The 22,961-nt window shown below is 43.2% G+C and overlaps 2 protein-coding genes across 3 annotated transcripts; both read left to right on the top strand.

Annotated features, from left to right (window-relative positions):
• The first annotated feature begins 166 nt into the window (after positions 1-166).
• LOC124044252 (toll-like receptor 8) lies at positions 167-14,512 on the top strand. The gene is made up of 2 exons (XM_046363865.1): positions 167-364; positions 10,799-14,512. Exons 1-2 carry the CDS (start codon positions 350-352, stop codon positions 13,904-13,906), a joined length of 3,123 nt encoding a protein of 1,040 aa, XP_046219821.1. The 5' UTR covers positions 167-349; the 3' UTR covers positions 13,907-14,512.
• Positions 14,513-14,676: 164 nt separating this feature from the next.
• On the top strand, positions 14,677-16,439 carry tmsb4x (thymosin beta 4 X-linked). 2 transcript variants are annotated; one of them, XM_046363867.1, is made up of 3 exons: positions 14,677-14,804; positions 15,706-15,818; positions 15,935-16,439. In XM_046363867.1, the coding sequence occupies exons 2-3, from the start codon at positions 15,719-15,721 to the stop codon at positions 15,964-15,966; spliced, it is 132 nt and encodes a 43-aa protein (XP_046219823.1). In that variant the 5' UTR covers positions 14,677-14,804; positions 15,706-15,718; the 3' UTR covers positions 15,967-16,439. The 2 variants fall into 2 exon arrangements, with proteins under 2 accessions (XP_046219823.1, XP_046219824.1); XM_046363868.1 differs by having other exon boundaries at positions 14,735-14,804; positions 15,685-15,818.
• The last annotated feature ends 6,522 nt before the right edge of the window (positions 16,440-22,961 follow it).

Raw genomic sequence — 22,961 nt, 5'->3', positions numbered from 1 at the left:
CCATATGAAAGTATAAAAATGAATTAATTACAGAAAGTGGGAAGAAAATCAGAGGAGAACTTCCCTAATAACATGACCCAACACTGACTACCCATAATCCACCTGATTGAGGCAACCAACCAGCTTGATGAACACATCTGACTAACTATAGCTGCAAGGGGAATTTTAGTTGCACTTCAACGTGTGCTTGAGTAGAGAGGAATTGAGTCATTACACAAGGGACTACATTGATGGAAACAAAAAGAAAACAAACAGTCCTCTGCAGTTTTCTTAAACTTTTTTGCTAATTGGTAACTAAACTACCAGGTACAACTTATTTGAAAGGCTTTCAAAATATCACAAGGAATCAATGGTAAACAATATGGTAAGTTTGATTAATTTCAGTGATTATTAATATATGTAGGTAGTGTCTATTTAGCGTATTTAGGGTATTTGCTTTTCGAAAGTGGCAAAATTGATAATGAAACATGAGAAAATACATTACTTTTTAAAGGGGAAGTAGTGATATTTCACAATCGCTACATTCACAAATGCCATTTCTATCTAGGCAAACATATTGTAGATAACTAGTATGCGGAAATTAGTAGTATGTCCTCCATCACAAATCTATTGCTATTGAGCTATTGACCATAAAATGCATGCTTGTAGGCCAGCCCTTGATCTTTACTCTCAGCTCCATTACATTACACATAAGAGTCCTTGGGTGAAGGCATCTTCCGTGGTGGGGGTGGGGGGGGGGGGGGGGGTTGTTAAGAGCCCCGACGCTCAGTCTCACCATTAACATGGATGGCTTGCAGTACGTTTTTGGAAGCATAAGGACCTTAACTTTGATATATGTGAGAAATAACATCTCACATGGCCAAATATCCACGTTACAGCACGTGTTTACAGAAGACAGATGGAAGACAGAGGAACCACCTGTGCTAATTAGCTATCTAGCACTCTCTGATCACCTGTGATAATTAGCTATCTAGCACGCTCTGATCAGCTGTGATAATTAGCTATCTAGCACGCTCTGATCACCTGTAATAATTAGCTATCTAGCACGCTCTGATCACCTGTGCTAATTAGCTATCTAGCACTCTCTGATCACATGTGATAATTAGCTATCTAGCATGCTCTGATCACCTGTGATAATTAGCTATCTAGCATGCTCTGATCACCTGTGATAATTAGCTATCTAGCACACTCTGATCACCTGTGTTAATTAGCTATCTAGCACGCTCTGATCACCTGTGATAATTAGCTACCTAGCATGCTCTGATCACCTGTGATAATTAGCTATCTAGCATGCTCTGATCACCTGTGATAATTAGCTATCTAGCACGCTCTGATCACCTGTGATAATTAGCTATCTAGCATGCTCTGGTCACCTGTGATAATTAGCTATCTAGCATGCTCTGATCACCTGTGATAATTAGCTATCTAGCATGCTCTGATCACTTGTGATAATTAGCTATCTAGCATGCTCTGATCACCTGTGATAATTAGCTATCTAGCACGCTCTGAACACCTGTGTGTAACAGAAGATGGCCACCAGAAATATGTTGTCACTGAAAAATACTGTCGGCTGAAACTGTGATAAAACAGTCTACAGTAAGTGTGTATTATGCATTTGTGAAATTATGTTGATGTGATATGAAAGTAAAGGGTGTTATGTACAGTTGACGTCAGAAGTCTATATACACGTAGGTTGGAATCATTAAAACTTGTCTTTCAACCACTCCACAAATTTCTTGTTAACAAACTATAGTTTTGGCAAGTCGGTTAGGACATCTACTTTCTGCATGAAACAAGTCATTTTTCAAACAATTGTTTACAGACAGATTATTTCACTTATAATTCACTGTATCGCAATTCCAGTGGGTCAGAAGTTTACATACACTAAGTTGACTGTGCCTTTAAACAGCTTGGGAAATTCCAGAAAAGGATGTCATGGCTTTAGAAGCTTCTGATCTGCTAATTGACATAATTTGAGTCAATTGGAGGTGTACCTGTGGATGTATTTCGAGGCCTACCTTCAAACTCAGTGCCTCTTTGCTTGACATCATGGGAAAATCAAAAGAAATCAGCCAAGACCTCAAAAATAAATTGTAGACCTCCACAAGTCTGGTTCATCCTTGGGAGCAATTTCCAAATGCCTGAATGTACCACATTCATCTGTACAAACAATAGTATGCAAGTATTTTTTTATATTTTTTATATCACCTTTATTTAGCCAGGTAAGCTAGTTGAGAACAAGTTCTCATTTGCAACTGCGACCTGGCCAAGATAAAGCATAGCAGTTCGACACATACAACAACACAGAGTTACACACGGAATGAACAAAACATACAGTCAATAATACAGTAGAAAAAAAGAAAACAAAGTCAGTGAGTGCAAATAAGGTCAAATAAGGGAGTTAAGGCAATAAATAGGCCATGGTGGCGAAGTCATTACAATATGGCAATTAAACACTGGAATGGTAGGATGTGCAAAAGATGGATGTGCAAGTAGAGATACTGTGGTGCAAAAGGAGAAAAATAAATAAATACAGTATGGGAATGAGGTAGATAGATGGGCTGTATACAGATGGGCTATGAACAAGTGCAGTGATCTGTGAGCTGCTCTGACTGACGGTTCTTAACGTTAGTGACGGAGATGGGAATCTCCAGCTTCAGTGATTTTTTTAGTTCGTTCCAGTCAGTGGCAGCAGAGAACTGGACGGAAAGACGACCAAAGGAGGAATTGGCTTTGGGGGAGACCAGGGCGATATACCTGCTGGAGTGCGTGCTACGAGTGGGTGCTGCTATGGTGACCAGCGAGCTGAGATAGGGCGGGGATTTACCTAGCAGAGACTTGTAGATAACCTGTAGCCAGTGGGTTTGGCGACGAGTATGAAGCGAAGGCCAGCCAACGAGAGCGTACAAGTCGCAGTGGTGGGTAGTATATGGGGCTTTGGTCACAAAACGGATGGCACTGTGATAGACTACAACCAGTTTGCTGAGTAGAGTGTTGGAGGCTATTTTATAGATGACATCGCCGAAGTCAAGGATCGGTAGGATGGCAGCATGAGTGAAGGAAGCTTTGTTTGCGAAGTAGGAAGCCGATTCTAGATTTAATTTTTGATTGGAGATGCTTAATGTGAGTCTGGAAGGAGAGTTTACAGTCTAGCCAGACACCTAAGTATTTGTAGTTATCCACGTATTCTAAGTCAGAGCCATCCAGAGTAGTGACGCTGGATGGGCGGGCAGGTGTGGGCAATGATCGGTTGAATAGCATGCATTTAGTTTTATTTGCATTTAAGAGCAGTTGGAGGCCACGGAAGGAGAGTTGTATGGCATTGAAGCTCGTCTGGAGGTTAGTTAACTTCTTCGATATAGGGGGCGCTCTTTTAATTTTTGGATAAAAAAACGTTCCCGTTTTAAACAAGATATTTTGTCATGAAAAGATGCTCGACTATGCATATAATTGACATCTTTGGAAAGAAAACACTCTGACATTTCCAAAACTGCAAAGATATTATCTGTGAGTGCCACAGAACTGATGCTACAGGCGAAACCAAGATAAAATTTCAAACAGGAAATGCCCCAGATTTTGAAGGCGCTGGGTTCCAATGTCTCCTTATATGGCTGTGAATGCGCCAGGACTGAGCTTACACTTTCTGTCGTTTCCCCAAGGTGTCTGCAGCATTGTGACGTATTTGTTGGCATATCATTGGAAGATTGACCATTTTACACTACATCTACCAGGTGCTCACTTGGTGTCCTCCGTCGCAATTATTGCCTAATCTCCAGCTGCGTGTATTTTTCCATTTGCTTCCGAGAAGAAACCCAACTGCCACGAATGATTTATCATCGAATAGATATGTGAAAAACACCTTGAGAATTGATTCTAAACAACGTTTGCCATGTTTCTGTCGATATTATGGAGTTAATTTGGAAAAAAGTTTGGTGTTGTAATGACTGACTGAGAGTCTCCTCATTGAAAACATCCGAAAGTTCTTCAAAGGTAAATGATTTGATTTGAATGCTTTTCTTGTTTTTGTGAAAATGTTGCCTGCTGAATGCTAGGCTTAATGCTATGCTAGCTATCAATAATCTTACACAAATAATTGTGTAGCTATGGTTGAAAAGCATATTTTGAAAATCTGAGATGACAGTGTTGTTAACAAAAGGCTAAGCTTGTGAGTGAATATATTTATTTCATTTCATTTGCGATTTTCATGAATAGTTAACGTTGCGTTATGGTAATGAGCTTGAGGCTATGATTACGCTCCCGAATAAGGGATTGCTCGACGCAAGAAGTTAATACAGTGTCTAAAGAAGGGCCAGAAGTATACAGAATGTTGTCGTCTGCATAGAGGTGGATTAGAGAATCACCAGCAGCAAGAGCGACATCATTGATGTATACAGAGAAGAGAGTCGGCCTGAGAATTGAACCCTGTGGCACCCCCATAGAGATTGCCAGAGGTTCGGACAACAGGCCCTCCGATTTGACACACTGAGATCAGAGAAATAGTTGGTGAACCAGGCGAGGCAATCATTTGAGAATCCAAGGCTGTTGAGTCTGCCAATAAGAATGTGGTGATTGACAGAGTTGAAAGCCTTGGCCAGGTCGATGAATACAGCTGCACAGTAATGTCTCTTATCGATGGCGGTTATGATATCGTTTTAAGGACCTTGAGCGTGGCTGAGGTGCACCCATGACCAGCTCGGAAACCAGATTGCATAGCGGAGAAGATACAATGTGATTCAAAATGGTCAGTAATCTGTTTGTTAACTTGGCTTTCAAAGACCTTAGAGATGCAGGGTAGGATAGATATAGGTCTGTAGCAGTTTGGGTCTAGAGTGTCTCCCCCTTTGAAGAGGGGGGTGACCGCGGCAGCTTTCCAAATGGGAAAGCTTTGGTAACCTCAGACGATACAAAAGAGTGTTTGAAGAGGCTAGTAATAGGGGATGCAACAATTTCGGCAGATAATTTCACCTGTTGCGTCGAGCAATCCCGTATCCGGGAGCGTAATTGTAGCCTCAAGCTCATTACCATAACGCAACGTTAACTATTCATGAAAATCGCAAATGAAATGAAATAAATATATTGGCTCACAAGCTTAGCCTTTTGTTAACAACACTGTCATCTCAGATTTTCAAAATATGCTTTTCAACCATAGCTACACAAGCATTGATAGCTAGCATAGCATTAAGCCTGGCATTCAGCATGCAACATTTTCACAAAAACAAGAAAATCATTCAAATAAAATCATTTACCTTTGAAGAACTTTCGGATGTTTTCAATGAGGAGACTCTCAGTTAGATAGCAAATGTTCAGTTTTTCCAAAAATATTATTTGTGTAGGAGAAATCACTCCGTTTTGTTCATCACGTTTGGCTAAGAAAAAAACGAAAATTCAGTCATTACAACGCCAAACTTTTTTTCCAAATTAACTCCATAATATCGACAGAAACATGGCAAACGTTGTTTAGAATCAATTCTCAAGGTGTTTTTCACATATCTATTCGATGAGAAGTCATTCGTGGCAGTTTGGTTTCTCCTCTGAAGCAAATGGTAAAATAGACGCAGCTGGAGATTACGGAATAATTGCAACGGAGGACACCAACCGGAGCACCTGGTAAATGTAGTCTCTTATGGTCAATCTTCCAATGATATGCCTACAAATACGTCACAATGCTATAGACACCTTGGGGAAACGACAGAAAGTGTAGGCTCATTCCTTGCGCATTCACAGCCATATAAGGAGACATTGGAACAAAGCGCCTTCAAAATCTGGGGCATTTCCTGTTTGAAATGTCATCTTGGTTTCGCCTGTAGCATCAGTTCTGTGGCACTCACAGATAATATCGTTGCAGATTTGGAAACTTCAGAGCGTTTTCTTTCCAAAGCTGTCGATTGTATGCATAGTCGAGCATCTTTTCGTGACAAAATATCTTGTTTAAAACGGGAACGTTTTTTTATCCATAAATTAAAAGAGCGCCCCCTATATCCAAGAAGTTAAGAAAGAGAGGGTCCAGATTGTCTAGCCCAGCTGATTTGTAGGGGTCCAGATTTTGCAGCTAAGTATGAACACCATGGGACCACGCAGCCGTCACACCGCTTGTAACGACCGTTGGTGGAAGAAGGTGAGGACCAAGATGCAGGGTGGTAAGTGTTCATCATTATTTGAATCAACTGAACACTAAATGCAACAAGGAACAAAAGAAACAACCCAAAACAGCTCCGTCAGGTGCAAAACACACTAATCAGAAAATAACTACCCACAAAACCCATGTGGGCAAGAGCTACCTAAGTATGGTTCTCAATCAGAGACAACGACAGACAGCTGTCCCTGATTGAGAACCATACCCGGCCAAAAACAAAGAAATACAAAAACATAGAAAAAAGAACATAGAAAGCCCACCCTAGTCACACCCTGGCCTAACCAAAATAGAGAACAAAAAGCCTCTCTATGGTCAGGGCGTGACAGTACCTCTGGAGCGGGGACCCTCGCAGCGGGCCCTGGACTGAAGACCCTCGTAGAGGGCGCCACTGGACTGAGGGGCGCCTCTGGACTGAGGGGCTGCGATTCTGGCAGCTCTGGAGTGAAGGGCGGCTCTGGCAGCGCCGGAGTGAAGGGAGGCTCTGGCAGCGCAGGACAGGCGGGAGGCTCTGGCAGCGCAGGACAGGCGGTAGGCTCTGGCAGCGCAGGACAGACGGGAGGCTCCGGCAGCGCCGGACAGGCGGGAGACTCCGACAGCTCTGGGCTGGAGGGAGACTCTGGAAGAAGGTGATGGAGAGACAGCCTGGTCCTTGGAGGAGGCACAGGATAGACCGGACCATGGAGGCGCACTGGACGTCTCGAACTAAGGGCCTGCACAACCCGTCCTGGCTGGATGGTGATTTTCACCCGGCAGATGCGGGGAGCTGGGATGTAATGCACCGGGCTAAGAACACGTACTGGAGACACCGTGCGCCCCACCGCATAACACGATGCCTGACCAGTATGATGCCCGCCATGGTAAGCACATCTTGCAGAGCTGTAGCGCCGAGCTGACACAGGACGTGCAGGGCTAGGGAGGCGCACAGGAGGACTGGTGCGTGGGGCTGGCACAGTCTTCACCAGATGGCAAGCACACACCTCAGGACGAGTATAGAGAGCTGACTCAGGTGACATCAAATCCCAGACACGCTCCGTCGGGCGGATGTCGTGCCTCATGCACCAACACAGTAACTTCCTCATTACTCTCTCATCCGATCTCCCCATTAACTCCTTCACTGTCTCTCCCTCGCTTCCGTCACTCAATTTCACCATGACCGGCTCTGGTTCCATCCTTGGCTCAGGTCTGACTCCTGACTCTGCCACACTCACCGTGTGCCCCTCCCACCCAAGACATTTTTGGGGCTGACTCTCGGGCTTCCTTACCAGCCATGCCAACTCCTCGTAGTGTTTCCGCTCAGCCTTAGCTGCCTCCAGTTCCTCCTGTGGACGGAGATACTCCCCAGCCTGTGCCCAGGGTCCCTTGCCTTCCAGTATCTCCTCCCATGTCCATTTCTCCAGATAGCTCTGCTGCTCCTCACCACGCTGCTTGGTCCTTTGGTGGTGGGTAGTTCTGTATCGGCTGTTGGAAGGAGAAGTTGAGGACCAAGATGCAGCGTGGTAAGTGATCGTCATTATTTTAATAAACTGAACACTAAATACAAGCAACAAAAGAAACAACCGAAACAGCTCCGTCAGGTGCAAAACACACTAAACAGAAAATAAGTACCCACAAAACCCATGTTCTCAATCAGAGACAACGACAGACAGCTGTCCTTGATTGAGAACCATACCCGGCCAAAAACAAAGAAATACAAAAACATAGAAAAAAGAACATAGAACACCCACCCTAGTCACAACCTGGCCTAACCAAAATAGAGAATAAAAAGCATCTCTATGGTCAGGGCGTGACACCGCTCAGGAAGGATACTCGTTCTGTCTCCTAGAGATGAAAGTACTTTGGTGCGAAAAGTGCAAATCAATTCCAGAACAAGAGCAAAGGACCTTGAGAAGATGCTGGAGGAAACAGGTACAAATGTATCTATATCCACAGTAAAACGAGTCCTATATCGACATAACCTGAAAGGCTACTCAGCAAGAAAGAAGCCATTCCAAAACTGCCATAAAAAAGACAGACTACAGTTTGCAACTGTACATGGTGACAAAGAAGGTACTTTTTGGAAAAATGTCCTCTGGTCCGATGAAACAATAATAGAACTGTTTGGCCCTAATGCCCATTGTTATGTTTGGAGGAAAAGGGGGAGGCTTGCAAGCCAAAGAAAACCATCCCAACAGTGAAACACGGGGGTGGCAGCATCTTGTTGTGGGGGTGCTTTGCTAAAGAAGGGACTGGTGCACTTCCCAAAATAGATGGCATCATGAGAGTGGAAAATTACATGGATAAATTGAAGCAACATCTCAAGACATCAGTCAGGAAGTTAAAGCTTGGTTGCAAATGAGTCTTCCAAATGGACAATGACCCCAAGCATACTTCCAAAGTTGTGGCAAAATGGCTTAAATCTTCTTAGGGCTGCAATCCCGTTAACGGGATCGATATGACAACAGCCAGTGAAAGTGCAGGGCACCAAATTCAAAACAACAGAAATCTCATAATTAAAATTCCTCAAACATACATGTATATTCTACCATTTTAAAGGTAATATTGTTGTTAATCCCACTACAGTGTCCCATTTCAAATAGGCTTTACAGCGAAAGCACCACAAACGATTATGTTAGGTGACCACAAACTCACAGAAAAACCCAGCCATTTTTCCAGCCAAAGAGAGGAGTCACAAAAAGCACAAATAGAGATAAAATGAATCACTACCCTTTGATGATTTTCATCAGATGACACTCATAGGACTTCATGTTACACAATAAATTTATGTTTTGTTTGATAAAGTGCATGTTTATATAAAAACATCTCAGTATACATTGGCGCGTTACGTTCACTAGTTCCAAAAATATTTGGTGATATTGCAGAGAACCACATCATTTTACAGAAATACTCATTATAAATGTTGATGAAAATACAATTCTTAGACATGGAAATATACCTCCCATTTAATGCAACCGCTGTGTCAGAATTATTTTTAAATTTACGGAAAAAGCAAACCATGCAATAATCTGAGACAGCGCTCAGACAAAATATATATCTATCCACCATGTTGGAGTCAATAGAAATCAGAAATCACATTATAAATATTCCCTTACCTTTGATGATCTTCATCAGAATGCACTCCCAAGAATCACAGTTCCACAATAAATGCTTGATTTGTTCGATAATGTCCATTATTTATGTCCAAGTAGCTACTTTTGTTAGCGCGTTTAGTACATAAATCCAAACACCCGTGCAGGTCCAGCCGAATGTTGGACGAAAACTTCAAAAAGTTATATTACAGGTGAAAGAAACTTGTCAAACTTAGTATAGAATCAATCTTTAGGATGTTGTTATCCTAAATCTTTAATAACATTCAAACCGGAGAATTCCTATTTTTGTAGGAAAATCCATGGAACGCAGGTCGCTATCATGTGAAATGCGCCTGACCAAGACTTGGCTCTCTGCCAAACCACTGACTCAAAGAGTTCCCATCCGGCTCCACAACACAGTAGATGCCTCATTCAAGTTTCTAAAGACTGTTGACGTCTTGTGGAAGCCCTAGGAAGTGCAACTTGATCCATATCCCACTGTGTATTCAATATGGGCTGGGTTGAAAATCGACCAACCCGCAGATTTCCCACTTCCTGTTTGGATTCCTTCTCAGGATTTTGCCTGCCATATGAGTTCTGTTATACTCACAGACATCATTCAAACAGTTTTCTATCCAATACTAATAATAATATGCACATATTAGCAACTGGGACTGAGGAGCAGGCCGTTTCCTCTGGGCAGCTCTGGGCACCTTTCATCCAAGCTACTCAATACTGCCCCTGCAGCCATAAGAAGTTTTTAAGGACAACAAAGTCCAGGTATTGGAGTGGCCATCACAAAGCCCTGACCTCAATCCAATAGAACATTTGTGGGCAGAACTGAAAAAGTGTGTGCGAGCAAGGTGGCCAACAAACCTGACTTGGTTACACCAGCTCTGTCAGGAGGAATGGGTCAAATTTCACCCAAATTATTGTGGGAAGCTTGTAGAAGGCTACCAGAAACGTTTGACACAAGTTTTTTTTTAATTATAGGCTATGCTTTCAAATACTAACTGAGTGTATGTAAACTTCTGACCCAATGGGAATGTGAAATAAAAGCTGAAATAAATCATTCTCTCTACTATTATTCTGACATTTCACATTCTTAAAATAAAGTGGTGATCCTAACTGACCTACGACAGGGAATTTTTACTAGGGTTAAATGTCAGGAATTGTTAAAAAACTGAGTTTAAATGTATTTGGCTAAGGTGTATGTAAACATCTGACTTCAACTGTATCTAGACCTGTATCGCAATTGATAATTGATTCACTTTTAGATGGAGTATATGGCTGTTTTTTCGACTAGAGCCAGTCTACCTCTGAAAATATAATACCTTATAAGGTCCTTGGATTTCAAGGAGTAATGGTATGCTCCTTAAGAGTACATCTTAGGCTACTTGTTGGTCTACTCCACACAGAGGAGGCTGGCAGACATTCCATTTATTCCATTTCAGCCATTAATATGAGCCCATCCTCTATAGCTCCTCCAACCAGCCTCCTCTGACTCCACGTTAGTTAGACATCTCATCATGAATCATTAGTCTTTCATTAATCTGTCATTATATTTCCATCCTCACACTTTTGTACTTTATATTTCCAGGCTGCTACCACCTGCTGGTTACAGTTGGCATCATTGTTCCTGTGTCACTTCCTGGTCATAAATACCTCATGTACCTTATGGATGCCATGGCAGTTTCCATGTGACATTAAGGTGGTCAATACTACTAAAACCACAGATGACATCATCTTCAATTGTGAGGAGCGTCGACTGAGAAAGGTACCTGATGGCATCACCAGGAATGTGACTGTGCTGGACCTATCAGAAAACAACATCCAGAATGTATCTCATGAATCATTTTCTAACCTGGAGAACCTGACCATTCTCAATCTCAACTGGGTCAACAAAAACCACATCAGTCACATTGCCGAAGGTTCCTTCCAAAATCTGACAAACCTGCAGGACCTAAGGCTTAATGGAAATGGCCTAATTGAAATTCCACAAAACCTCCCACTCAGCCTGGAAATACTCATGCTGGACAATAACAAAATCAATTTCTTGAATATGAGCTACCTCTCTGGTATAACACATGTGAAGGAGCTCTTTTTATCCAAAAACTGCTTCTACTGGAATCCTTGTGAGAATAATTTTACTATAAGAAACGGCACATTCTCAGCATTGATTAACTTAGAAGTTTTGACATTGGCCTTTAATAATTTAACTCAAGTTCCAAAAGAACTTCCCAGCTCTTTAAAAACATTATGGCTTGAATCTAACAAGATACAGTATATTGATAAGGATGATTTCTATGGACTAACCCATCTGAAAACCCTTGAATTACAGGGAAACTGTCCACGATGCTCCAATGCTCCATTTCCGTGTGTCCCCTGTCCCAATATTTTCCTAGATATTCATCCTCATGCATTTCATGGCCTTACAGAGTTACAGACACTGCACCTAGCAGGGAACTCACTCAGTTTCATCAAGAACTCCTGGTTTGAGAGTTTAAACAATCTTAAACAACTGTTCCTCTCTTATAATTTCTTGTCTAAGGCTATGACTGAAGGAACGTTTTTTAGCTATCTACCAAAGCTAGAAGTTATGGATTTTTCATTCAATTATGATTTGTTAGCCTACCCTGACACCCTACTGCTTTCAAGACAGTTTTCTAAATTATTGTCACTTAGAACATTACATATAGCAGGTTATGTTTTTAAAGAAATCCAGTCAGATACTCTCAGCCCTCTCCATCATCTAAAAAATCTGTCAGCGTTAAACATGGGAATTAATTTCATTGTTCGCTCTAATTCTACCATATTCAGAAAATTCTCACACTTGAAACTAATATACCTGGCAGAAAATAGGCTGTATCCAGTTTCAGTGAGCGATTCACCAGGCCGTGTCTTAGGAAGCAATTCAAAGTCGGAGCTGAACAAGTCACCTCTCACTAGTCACTATTCACATTCAATGGATTTTTCCTTTGAGTTAAAACACGGCCTTGTGAAGCAAGAGTGCTTTGACTCTGGTCGAGTGCTGGTCCTTAGTTCAAATAATATCTTCTTTATTTCTCCAAAGCAATTTGAGGGCTATGGTGACATTGCATGTCTGAACCTATCAAGAAATGGATTTTCTGCAGCACTGAACGGGACAGAGTTCACAACGTTACCAGCCCTAACATATCTGGACCTGTCCTTTAACAAGATTGACCTGGCCTATAACAACGCATTTAAGGAATTACACAAACTACAAGTTTTAGACCTAAGCTACAACAGCCACTATTTTGAAGTGTCAGGTGTGACACATAATTTAAATTTCTTGACAAATCTACCGGCTTTGAAAGTACTGAATATGTCAAACAATAACATTTTTACATTAACAACTAAGCAGATGACAAGCGCATCTTTGAAAGAGCTTCAATTTCAACACAATTTGTTGGCCACATTATGGAAAGAGAGGGATGGCTCATACAACAGACTTTTTAAACACCTGGTGAATTTAACCTATCTGGATATATCCTTCAACAGCATTGAGAAGATTCCATCAACAGTCTATGAAAACTTACCGTATACCCTTCAGAAACTATGCATTAGTCATAATTTACTCACCCATTTTGATTGGGATAAACTGGCAAGTTTCCAACAACTGAATATTCTGGATCTAAGCTATAATTCTTTATATCACATGTCAGCAAATCTCTCAAACTTCACAAATGCACTTCAGATGCTTGACTTGAGCTACAATCAGATTGCTCAACTCTCTGATGGATTTCTTAAGGGTGCTCACAACCTTCAATTACTTGACCTCAGCCACAACCAACTGACTATCGTCAACGAGAGCACCTTCCTATCGGGCCCTGAAAACGACATGAAAACCTTGTCCTTGCAAGGTAATCCATTCCAGTGTACCTGTGACTTATTCGACTTCATCCTGTGGATTAAAGATAACAAAGACGTAGAGATCCCCGGACTGGCCACTGAGTTGATCTGCAACATGCCGGCCGAAACGAGAGGCCAACCAGTGATACTGTTTGACATTGAAGAATGCGTCAATGACATCAATGCCTTCCTGATTTACTCTTTCTCCACTTCCTTGATCATGCTCACCATGGTCATCACCATGGCAGCTCATATGTTTTATTGGGATGCTTCCTATATTCTATACTACCTGAGGGCGAAGCTAAAGGGCTACCATTCCTTTGGGTCCGCAACAACAAACAATCTCTATGATGCCTTTGTTACCTACGACACCAGAGAACTGTGGGTGTCAGACTGGGTGCTGAACCACCTGCGGGTGCAGCTGGAGGAGAGGCAGGAGAGACACCTGCCTCTCTGTCTGGAGGAGAGAGACTGGGTCCCAGGGGTCCCCCTGATAGACAACCTCACCCACAGCATCCGACAGAGCCGTAAGACCGTTTTTGTCCTGACCGAGGCATATGTCAGGACCGGGACCTTCAGGATGGCTGTGTACCTGGCCCACCAGAGGCTGCTGGATGAAAACATGGACGTGATCGTGCTGGTTCTCCTGGAACCTGTACTGCAGCATTCTCATTTCCTCCGTCTGCGGCGGCGTCTGTGTGGGAAGAGTGTTCTGGAATGGACCCGGACTGCAGCCGCAGAGCCCTGGTTCTGGCAGTGCCTGAGGAACGCTGTCAGGTTAGACAACCAGGTGATGTACAACCAGATGTATTCCAGGTACTTCACCAATAAGTAGAGCACAGGTCAGACCAGAGACTCAAGAGGGACCAGGTAGCTTTCCCACACAAATAGACTGAGCAGTTAAACACAACAACTGCAATCCCTTTTTACAATTTATTTTTACATCCCTTTATGATTGGATGATTCTGTACATCTGAAATCAACAATATGTAAATAAATGTTCTATTCATTGCTTTAATGCCAAACAGGGGGGGGGGGGTATTGGGTTGTGGGGTCAGCCAGTCAGTGGCACTATTGGTATGTGACAATAGAGACATAATTTTCAAAAATTGTGACAATAAAGACAACATTTTCAGAAATTGTTATGACTCATTATTTTATTATATGAATAATCATTTCAAAAGATCACAAATTCAAAACATTGTATCGGGAATCTCTTTGAACTACGCAGACAGTCACAGCGCCAGTGTGCCTTACGATCATGGAAAATGTATTATCTAAAATGTAGTCAACGACGTAGGGATCAACTAGTAGTCTTACTATGTTTCTGATGCAAACCAATGAAGTCAGGGTTACCATCTGATGTAATACTGTGTTAATCCACGGGATGTCATTATTGACACAATCATGAAGAGTTACCGGTTTACACTGGACTGGTTTTCGGTTGGCAGCAATGCTCTGAAATGTTGCCCTAAATCAAATGAGATAAACATTCGTTGTCCAATACGATAAACAAATAAAACCACAACTATTATTTGTGCTCTCTCTCTTGTTTGTAAAGATGACGTAATATATATTTTCACTAACCAAGTTGTGCAAGAGAGTGAAGGGACGTGACGTCATGCTGTAAATTAGCATATTGCGGAGTATAATAGACTTTGATTGACCAGCCCGCCTTCACTTGTGTTCGGCGCCATCTGGATTGAGACTCTTTTGTATCCAATACACCTCCGGTGAGTGCGCAAACAAATTATGTATTGTCGCAGGGCCTACATAGCATGTTTAACCAACTAGGTTAACTTCACAGCCATGTAGTATGTTCTGTCGTGTAGGCTATACATGGTCCAACCGCTGCAACAGCCTTAAGCATAAATGCTTAATCAATATATATTGCTCAATGTATTTCTACATGTTTAAGTCCTATTCAATAGTGTAATTAATTGTATGTTCTATCACTTGAAGTTGGTACCCTAGTAAGTGTTTTTGTCTTGAGTGAATCATCAATAGTGTGGATGTTCTAACGTAGGCTACAATGTTGCCTACAAATATTATCATGTCTTGATTTAGGATGTGCTATAATGTCAATATGACAAGGCGAATGTGCAAATGCTGACCATTGATGGTCGATGCCACTAGTTAGCCTCAGCCTGTCTTGCGATGCTGCCAAGCAGGGCGGTGGTTGTTAGTCTGCAGATAGCTCTCACAGAATTGCACAATGCTGTTCTCCAGATTTGTCGCCAGTCATGAGAACACGTGCTCGTAGAATAAATTGCATAAAATAATGCAATTTTACGTTGCTTTTGTAAATCTAGGAAAGTAATGGACCTGGTTGTATGTACTCGAATTTAGATGTGGTCTGCTTGCCCTGCCAGGGAGAATGAAAGCATTTCATATCCTCCCCCCCCAACACATGTGCTGTAGGGGCTTGTGCTCTTTGTCTGCATTTTGGGTTTGAATGTATGGGCCTACTAAGAGTAACTATTGATGGAAGCTGTGCTAAATTGTGTGCAAGGCCCATATGGTTTCATAGACCAGGTTTTGGTCATAATTGCCAATCTGGAATAAATTCTTGCTTCCTGTTTTCCATTGAAACCTAAATGTCTAATTGTTCAGTTTCATCTGCTGTTTGACCAGATCCTCTGCAAAGATGTCTGACAAGCCAGATCTGGCGGAAGTCTCCAACTTTGACAAGACCAAGTTGAAGAAGACCGAAACGCAGGAGAAAAACCCCTTGCCCACCAAAGAAAGTATGTTCGCTTTATTCTACGTCAAATGCTGATTATCCTTTGAAATTGGTGTTTTACTGTTAAGTTGAGATGCTGAGCAAACATTAAGAACTAACCTGTTATCACCTTCCTTGCAGCCATTGAACAGGAGAAGCAAGCAACAGCATGAAGCCCAAGCTTCCACTATGCACTGTACATTCCACGAGCATTGCCTTTATTTTCATCTCCTTTTAGCTGTATAACTGTAATCAACACCTAAGTTGCATTGTAATTGGACAAAAGCAGAAAGCCTGTACAGCCTCCACCCTAGAACAACCCCTCCCTCCCTCCCTTTTACATAAAGTCTGAAAGGAAACAACTACTGACTGGCAGTCTGACTAGGAGGATGTGTTGCTCGCCCCGTGGGACTCACTTCAGCGCTCTGTCACCTGTCCCTGCATCCAGCCACTTGTGGTTGTGATGGATCAGCCCAACTAGGGACTCACACTTTTGACAGTCAGTTTAGTTCAGCTTCTGGCCACCTGTGAAATGCTTTCAAATCAAGCAGTGTTTTTGTTACTTGTTCAATTGTTTTGTATAAGTTCAATTCTTGGAATGCACAAGTTTGTTTTGATATGCAAATTAAAAAGAAATGTGACTGTTTGGCATTTTCATTTTGATTATCCTTGCATTTTGTCTCAAGTGTCACATTGTACACCTTGTTGTCCATTACAACTCTGAAAGTGTCTACCAAATTGTGGCTATCCTTTTAGACTACTGGAATTGCATTCTATACCGCTGAACGGCTATGCAGTCACTGTTAATCAGAATCCAAGTGATGTGTTTCAAACTGCTGGAGTGTGGTGGCAGTTTAGTCATTTAGAATGCTTGTCCAGAGCAATTTCCTGTTAGCCTTAAACTGGCTAGGTGAGGCAACCCTATTTCAGCTAAGTGCAAAGGTGCTGCTAGAGAAAGTAAGGTTGTTTTTTTTATGCCGGTGATGTGGCTTCACTGACGCACTGTGGGCTTTGGTGCACTAAGTGGATGAGCCCTTGGCACAGTGCACACAACTGACCTAGAAAAGCACCATTGGCACACATCACAACTGGCTTAATGGCCTGCCTGCCCCAGCAAAACAATAAACCCTTGGTCTGGACTTGTGGTAGGAAAGCCACATTCTTAAAGGACTTATTACTTTAGTTGTGCTGGACTTGGGACATATTACAATTGCCAAAATGGCTGTTCCCACAATAGTAATTGCATAGCTTCAGTTGTACTGGATGTTCTTGAGGGGGGGGGGGGGCATATTGCAATGATGTACTACTGTCTGAATACAACAATTCCTTATCCAATAGGCAATCAGCATTTTGGCAAGATTTTCTCACAATTTCAAAAGATTAGCCACCAATGGGGAGAGCTTGTATTCTTCACAGGTTTTACTAGTCATTAAACTCGTCCCCATCCATAATTTGATACAGCTATCAGCAGGTGTATAGTTGGGTGAAGTGGATTGCTGTTAAACTGGTTAGTCTCAATGACAATCCCACTGAAAGCGGCTGAAATCTCCAGTGTTTTCGATTTCCCCATTCTTCCTGGACACCATGGTCTCGTACCAGATTAATTTGGTCAGGTGCTTTTGCTGCGTTCAGAACTGGGAACTCTTGAGACATTCTACTTCCGTCCGTTCAAGAGAACTGGGGACTCCTGGGGGGGGGAGCACGCTCTGACTGCCAAATCTTTTGAATGGTCACCGAAGTCACAAACTTCAGCATCATTCTAGAGCTCTGACCTGAAGATCACTGTCACAATTTGACCCCCCCCCCTGCCTCTTGAAGGCACTTTGGGGCAACCCAAGCCACTGCCTATTCACCCCGCTATCATCCAGAAGCTAAGGTCAGTACAGGTGCATCAAAGCAGGGACCGAGAGACAGAACAGCTATCTCAAGGCCATCAGACTGTTAAACAGCCATCATTAACATTGAGTGGCGCCAAAAATACTGGCTTAAATAAATCTCTAGCCACTTTAATAATGAAAAATGATCACTAGTCACTTTAACAATGCCAAGCTATGTTTACATACCCTACATGACTCATGTATATACTGTACTCTATACCATCTACTGCATCTTGCCTATGCCGTTCGGCCATCGCTCATCCACATATCAATATGTACATATTCTTATTCATTCCTTTACACGTGTGTGTGTATAAGGTAGTTGTGAAATTGTTTGATTACTTGTTAGATATTTCTCCATGGTCGGGACTAAAAGCACAAGGATTTCGCTACACTTGCATTAACAGCTTCTAACCATGTGTATGTGACCATTAACATCTAACCATGTGACCATTAACATCTACTAACCATGTGTATGTGACCATTAACATCTGCTAACCATGTGTATGTGACCATTAACATCTATCTACTAACCCTGTGACCATGAACATCTATCTACTAACCCTGTGACCATTAACATCTGCTAACCATGTGACTAATAACATCTGCTAACCGTGTGTATGTGACCATTAACATCTGCTAACCGTGTGTATGTGACCATTAACATCTGCTAACTATGTGTATGTGACCATTAACATCTGCTAACCATGTGTATGTGACCATTAACATCTGCTAACCATGTGTATGTGACCAATACAATTGGATTTGATTTGATGACAACTCCCAATGAGAAATGAAACGTACTGTAGAAACGTAATCATGCACAACATAGGCTGTGTTTACAAAGGCAGCCTAATTCTGATCTTTTGCCCAAAGATTTTGCCCATATGATTAGTGAAAAGAACAGTTAGTGGCTAAAGATATCAATTTGTCTGCCTGTGTAATGTGGGAATTTTGACTCATCAACTCGGGCAGATTACAGCCTCTGCTAATGATGCCCCAAAGACAGTGTCTGTCTCCCCTCATCATGCTGTAATGATGTCCCCAAAGACAGTGTCTGTCTCCCCTCATCAAGCTGTAACTATGTCCCCAAATACACTGTCCTCCCTCATCAACTTGTAATCATGTCAAATCAAATTTATTTATATCGCCCTTCGTACATCAACTGATATCTCAAAGTGCTGTACAGAAACTCAGCCTAAATCCCCAAACAGCAAGCAATGCAGGTGTAGAAGCACAGTGGCTAGGAAAAACTCCCTAGAAAGGCCAAACCTAGGAAGAAACCTAGAGAGGAACCAGGCTATGTGGGGTGGCCAGTCCTCTTCAGGCTGTGCTGGGTGGAGATTGTAACAGAACATGGCCAAGATGTTCAAATGTTCATAAATGACCAGCATGGTCAAATAATAATAATCACAGGCAGAACAGTTGAAACTGGAGCAGCAGCACGGCCAGGTGGACTGGGGACAGAAAGGAGTCATCATGTCAGGTAGTCCTGAGGCATGGTCCAAGGGCTCAGGTCCTCCGAGAGAGAGAAAGAAAGAGAGAATTAGAGAGAGCATACTTAAATTCGCACAGGACACCGGATAGGACATGAGAAGTACTCCAGATATAACAAACTGACCCTAGCCCCCGACACATAAACTACTGCAGCATAAATACTGGAGGCTGAGACAGGAGGGGTCAAGAGACACTGTGGCTCCATCCGAGGACACCCCCGGACAGGGCCAAACAAGAAGGATATAACCCCACCCACTTTGCCAAAGCACAGCCCCCACACCACTAGAGGGATATCTTCAAGCACCAACTTACCATCCTGAGACAAGGCCGAGTATAGCCCACAAAGTTCTCCGCCACGGCACAACCCAAGGGGGGGCGCCAACCCAGACAGGAAGATCACATCGGTGACTCAACCCACTCAAGTGACGCACCCCTCCTAGGGACGGTATGAAAGAGCCCTAGTAAGCCAGTGACTCAGCCCCTGTAATAGGGTTAGAGGCAGAGAATCCCAGTGGAAAGAGGGAAACTGGCCAGGCAGAGACAGCAAGGGCGGTTCATTGCTCCAGAGCCTTTCCGTTCACCTTCACACTCCTGGGCCAGACTACACTCAATCATATGTCCCCAAAGACAGTGTCTGTCTCCCCTCATCAAGCTGTAATGATGTCCCCGTATACACTGTCTTCCCTCATCAAATTGTAATGATGTCCTCAAAGACAGTGTCTGTCTTCCCTCATCATGCTGTAATGATTTTATATATTATTTCACCTTTAATTCACATTCACCTTTAATTAACCAAGCTAGTTGAGAACAAGTTCTCATTTGCAACTGCAACCTGGCCAAGATAAAGTAAAGCAGTTCGACACATAGAGCAACACAGTTACACATGGAATTGACAAACATACAGTCAATAATACAGTAGAAAAAGTATATGTACAGTGTGTGTAAATGAGGTGAGATAAGGGAGGTATAAGGCAATAAATAGGCCGTGGTGGCAAAGTAATTACAATATAGCAATTAAACACTGGAATGGTAGATGTGCAGAAGATGAATGTGCAAGTAGAGATACTGGGCTGCAAAGGAGCAAGATAAACAAATAACGATAGTACGGGGATGAGGTAGTTGGATGGGCTATTTACAGACGGGCTATGTACAGGTGCAGTGATCTGTAAGCTGCTCTGACTGCTGGTGCTTAAAGTTAGAGAGGGAGATATGAGTCTCCAGCTTAAGTGGGTTTTGCAGTTTGTTCCAGTCATTGGCAGCAGAGAACTGTAAGGAAAGGCAGCCAAAGATGAATTGGCTTTGGGGATGACCAGTGTGATATACCTGCTAGAGCGCGTGCTACGGGTGGGTGCTGATATGGTGACCAGTGAGCTGAGATAAGGCGGGGGATTTACCTAGCAGAGACTTGAAGATAACCTGGAGCCAGTGGGTTTGGCGATGAGTATGAAGCGAGAACCAGCCAACGAGAGCATACAGGTCGCAGTGGTGGGTAGTATATGGGGCTTTGGTGACAAAACGGATGGCACTGTGATAGACCGCATCCAATTTGTTGAGTAGAGTGTTGGAGGCTATTTTGTAAATGACATCGCCAAAGTCGAGGATCGGTAGGATGGTCAGTTTTACGAGGGTATGTTTGGCAGCATGAGTGAAGGAAGCTGATTCTAGATTTAATTTTGGAATGGAGATGCTGAATGTGAGTCTGGAATCATCAATCATCAAGTTTGCGGACGACACAACAGTGGTAGGCTTGATTACCAACAACGACGAGACGGCCTACAGGGAGGAGGTGAGGGCCCTCGGAGTGTGGTGTCAGGAAAATAACCTCACACTCAACGTCAACAAAACTAAGGAGATGATTGTGGACTTCAGGAAACAGCAGAGGGAACACCCCCCCTATCCACATCGATGGAACAGTAGTGGAGAGGGTAGCATCCCCAGCCGCGCCCTCCGAGCATGCGCAGACCAGCTGGCCGGTGTGTTTACGGACATATTCAATCAATCCCTATACCAGTCTGCTGTTCCCACATGCTTCAAGAGGGCCACCATTGTTCCTGTTCCCAAGAAAGCTAAGGTAACTGAGCTAAACGACTACCGCCCCGTAGCACTCACTTCCGTCATCATGAAGTGCTTTGAGAGACTAGTCAAGGACCATATCACCTCCACCCTACCTGACACCCTAGACCCACTCCAATTTGCTTACCGCCCAAATAGGTCCACAGACGATGCAATCTCAACCACACTGCACACTGCCCTAACCCACCTGGACAAGAGGAATACCTATGTGAGAATGCTGTTCATCGACTACAGCTCGCCATTCAACACCATAGTACCCTCCAAGCTCGTCATCAAGCTCGAGACCCTGGGTCTCGACCCCGCCCTGTGCAACTGGGTACTGGACTTCCTGACGGGCCGCCCCCAGGTGGTGAGGGTAGGCAACAACATCTCCTCCCCGCTGATCCTCAACACGGGGCCCCACAAGGGTGCGTTCTGAGCCCTCTCCTGTACTCCCTGTTCACCCACGACTGCGTGGCCACGCACGCCTCCAACTCAATCATCAAGTTTGCGGACGACACAACAGTGGTAGGCTTGATTACCAACAACGACGAGACGGCCTACAGGGAGGAGGTGAGGGCCCTTGGAGTGTGGTGTCAGGAAAATAACCTCACACTCAACGTCAACAAAACTAAGGAGATGATTGTGGACTTCAGGAAACAGCAGAGGGAACACCCCCTATCCACATCGATGGAACAGTAGTGGAGAGGGTAGCTAGTTTTAAGTTCCTCGGCATACACATCACAGACAAACTGAATTGGTCCACTCACACTGACAGCGTCGTGAAGAAGGCGCAGCAGCGCCCTATTCAACCTCAGGAGGCTGAAGAAATTCGGCTTGTCACCAAAAGCACTCACAAACTTCTACAGATGCACAATCGAGAGCATCCTGGCGGGCTGTATCACCGCCTGGTACGGCAACTGCTCCGCCCTCAACCGTAAGGCTCTCCAGAGGGTAGTGAGGACTGCACAACGCATCACCGGGGCAAACTACCTGCCCTCCAGGACACCTACACCACCCGTTGTTACAGGAAGGCCATAAAGATCATCAAGGACATCAACCACCCGAACCACTGCCTGTTCACCCCGCTATCATCCAGAAGGCGAGGTCAGTACAGGTGCATCAAAGCTGGGACCGAGAGACTGAAAAACAGCTTCTATCTCAAGGCCATCAGACTGTTAAACAGCCACCACTAACACTGAGTGGCTGCTGCCAACACACTGTCATTGACACTGACCCAACTCCAGCCATTTTAATAATGGGAATTGATGGGAAATGATGTAAATATATCACTAGCCACTTTAAACAATGCTACCTTATATAATGTTACTTACCCTACATTATTCATCTCATATGCATATGTATATACTGTACTCTACATCATCGACTGCATCCTTATGTAACACATGTATCACTAGCCACTTTAACTATGCCACTTTGTTTACTTTGTCTACACACTCATCTCATATGTATATACTGTACTCGATACCATCTACTGTATGCTGCTCTGTACCATCACTCATTCATATATCCTTATGTACATGTTCCTTATCCCCTTACACTGTGTATAAGACAGTAGTTTTGGAATTGTTAGTTAGATTACTTGTTGGTTATCACTGCATTGTCGGAACTAGAAGCACAAGCATTTCGCTACACTCGCATTAACATCTGCTAACCATGTGTATGTGACAAATAAAATTTGATTTGATTTGATTTGAAGGAGAGTTTACAGTCTAACCAGA

The sequence above is a fragment of the Oncorhynchus gorbuscha genome, linkage group LG09 (assembly GCF_021184085.1).
Source record: "Oncorhynchus gorbuscha isolate QuinsamMale2020 ecotype Even-year linkage group LG09, OgorEven_v1.0, whole genome shotgun sequence".
Taxonomy (NCBI): Eukaryota; Metazoa; Chordata; class Actinopteri; order Salmoniformes; family Salmonidae; genus Oncorhynchus; species Oncorhynchus gorbuscha.
Note: the sequence above shows the minus strand (reverse complement) of the source record. Positions and strands in the feature narration are given on the sequence as shown.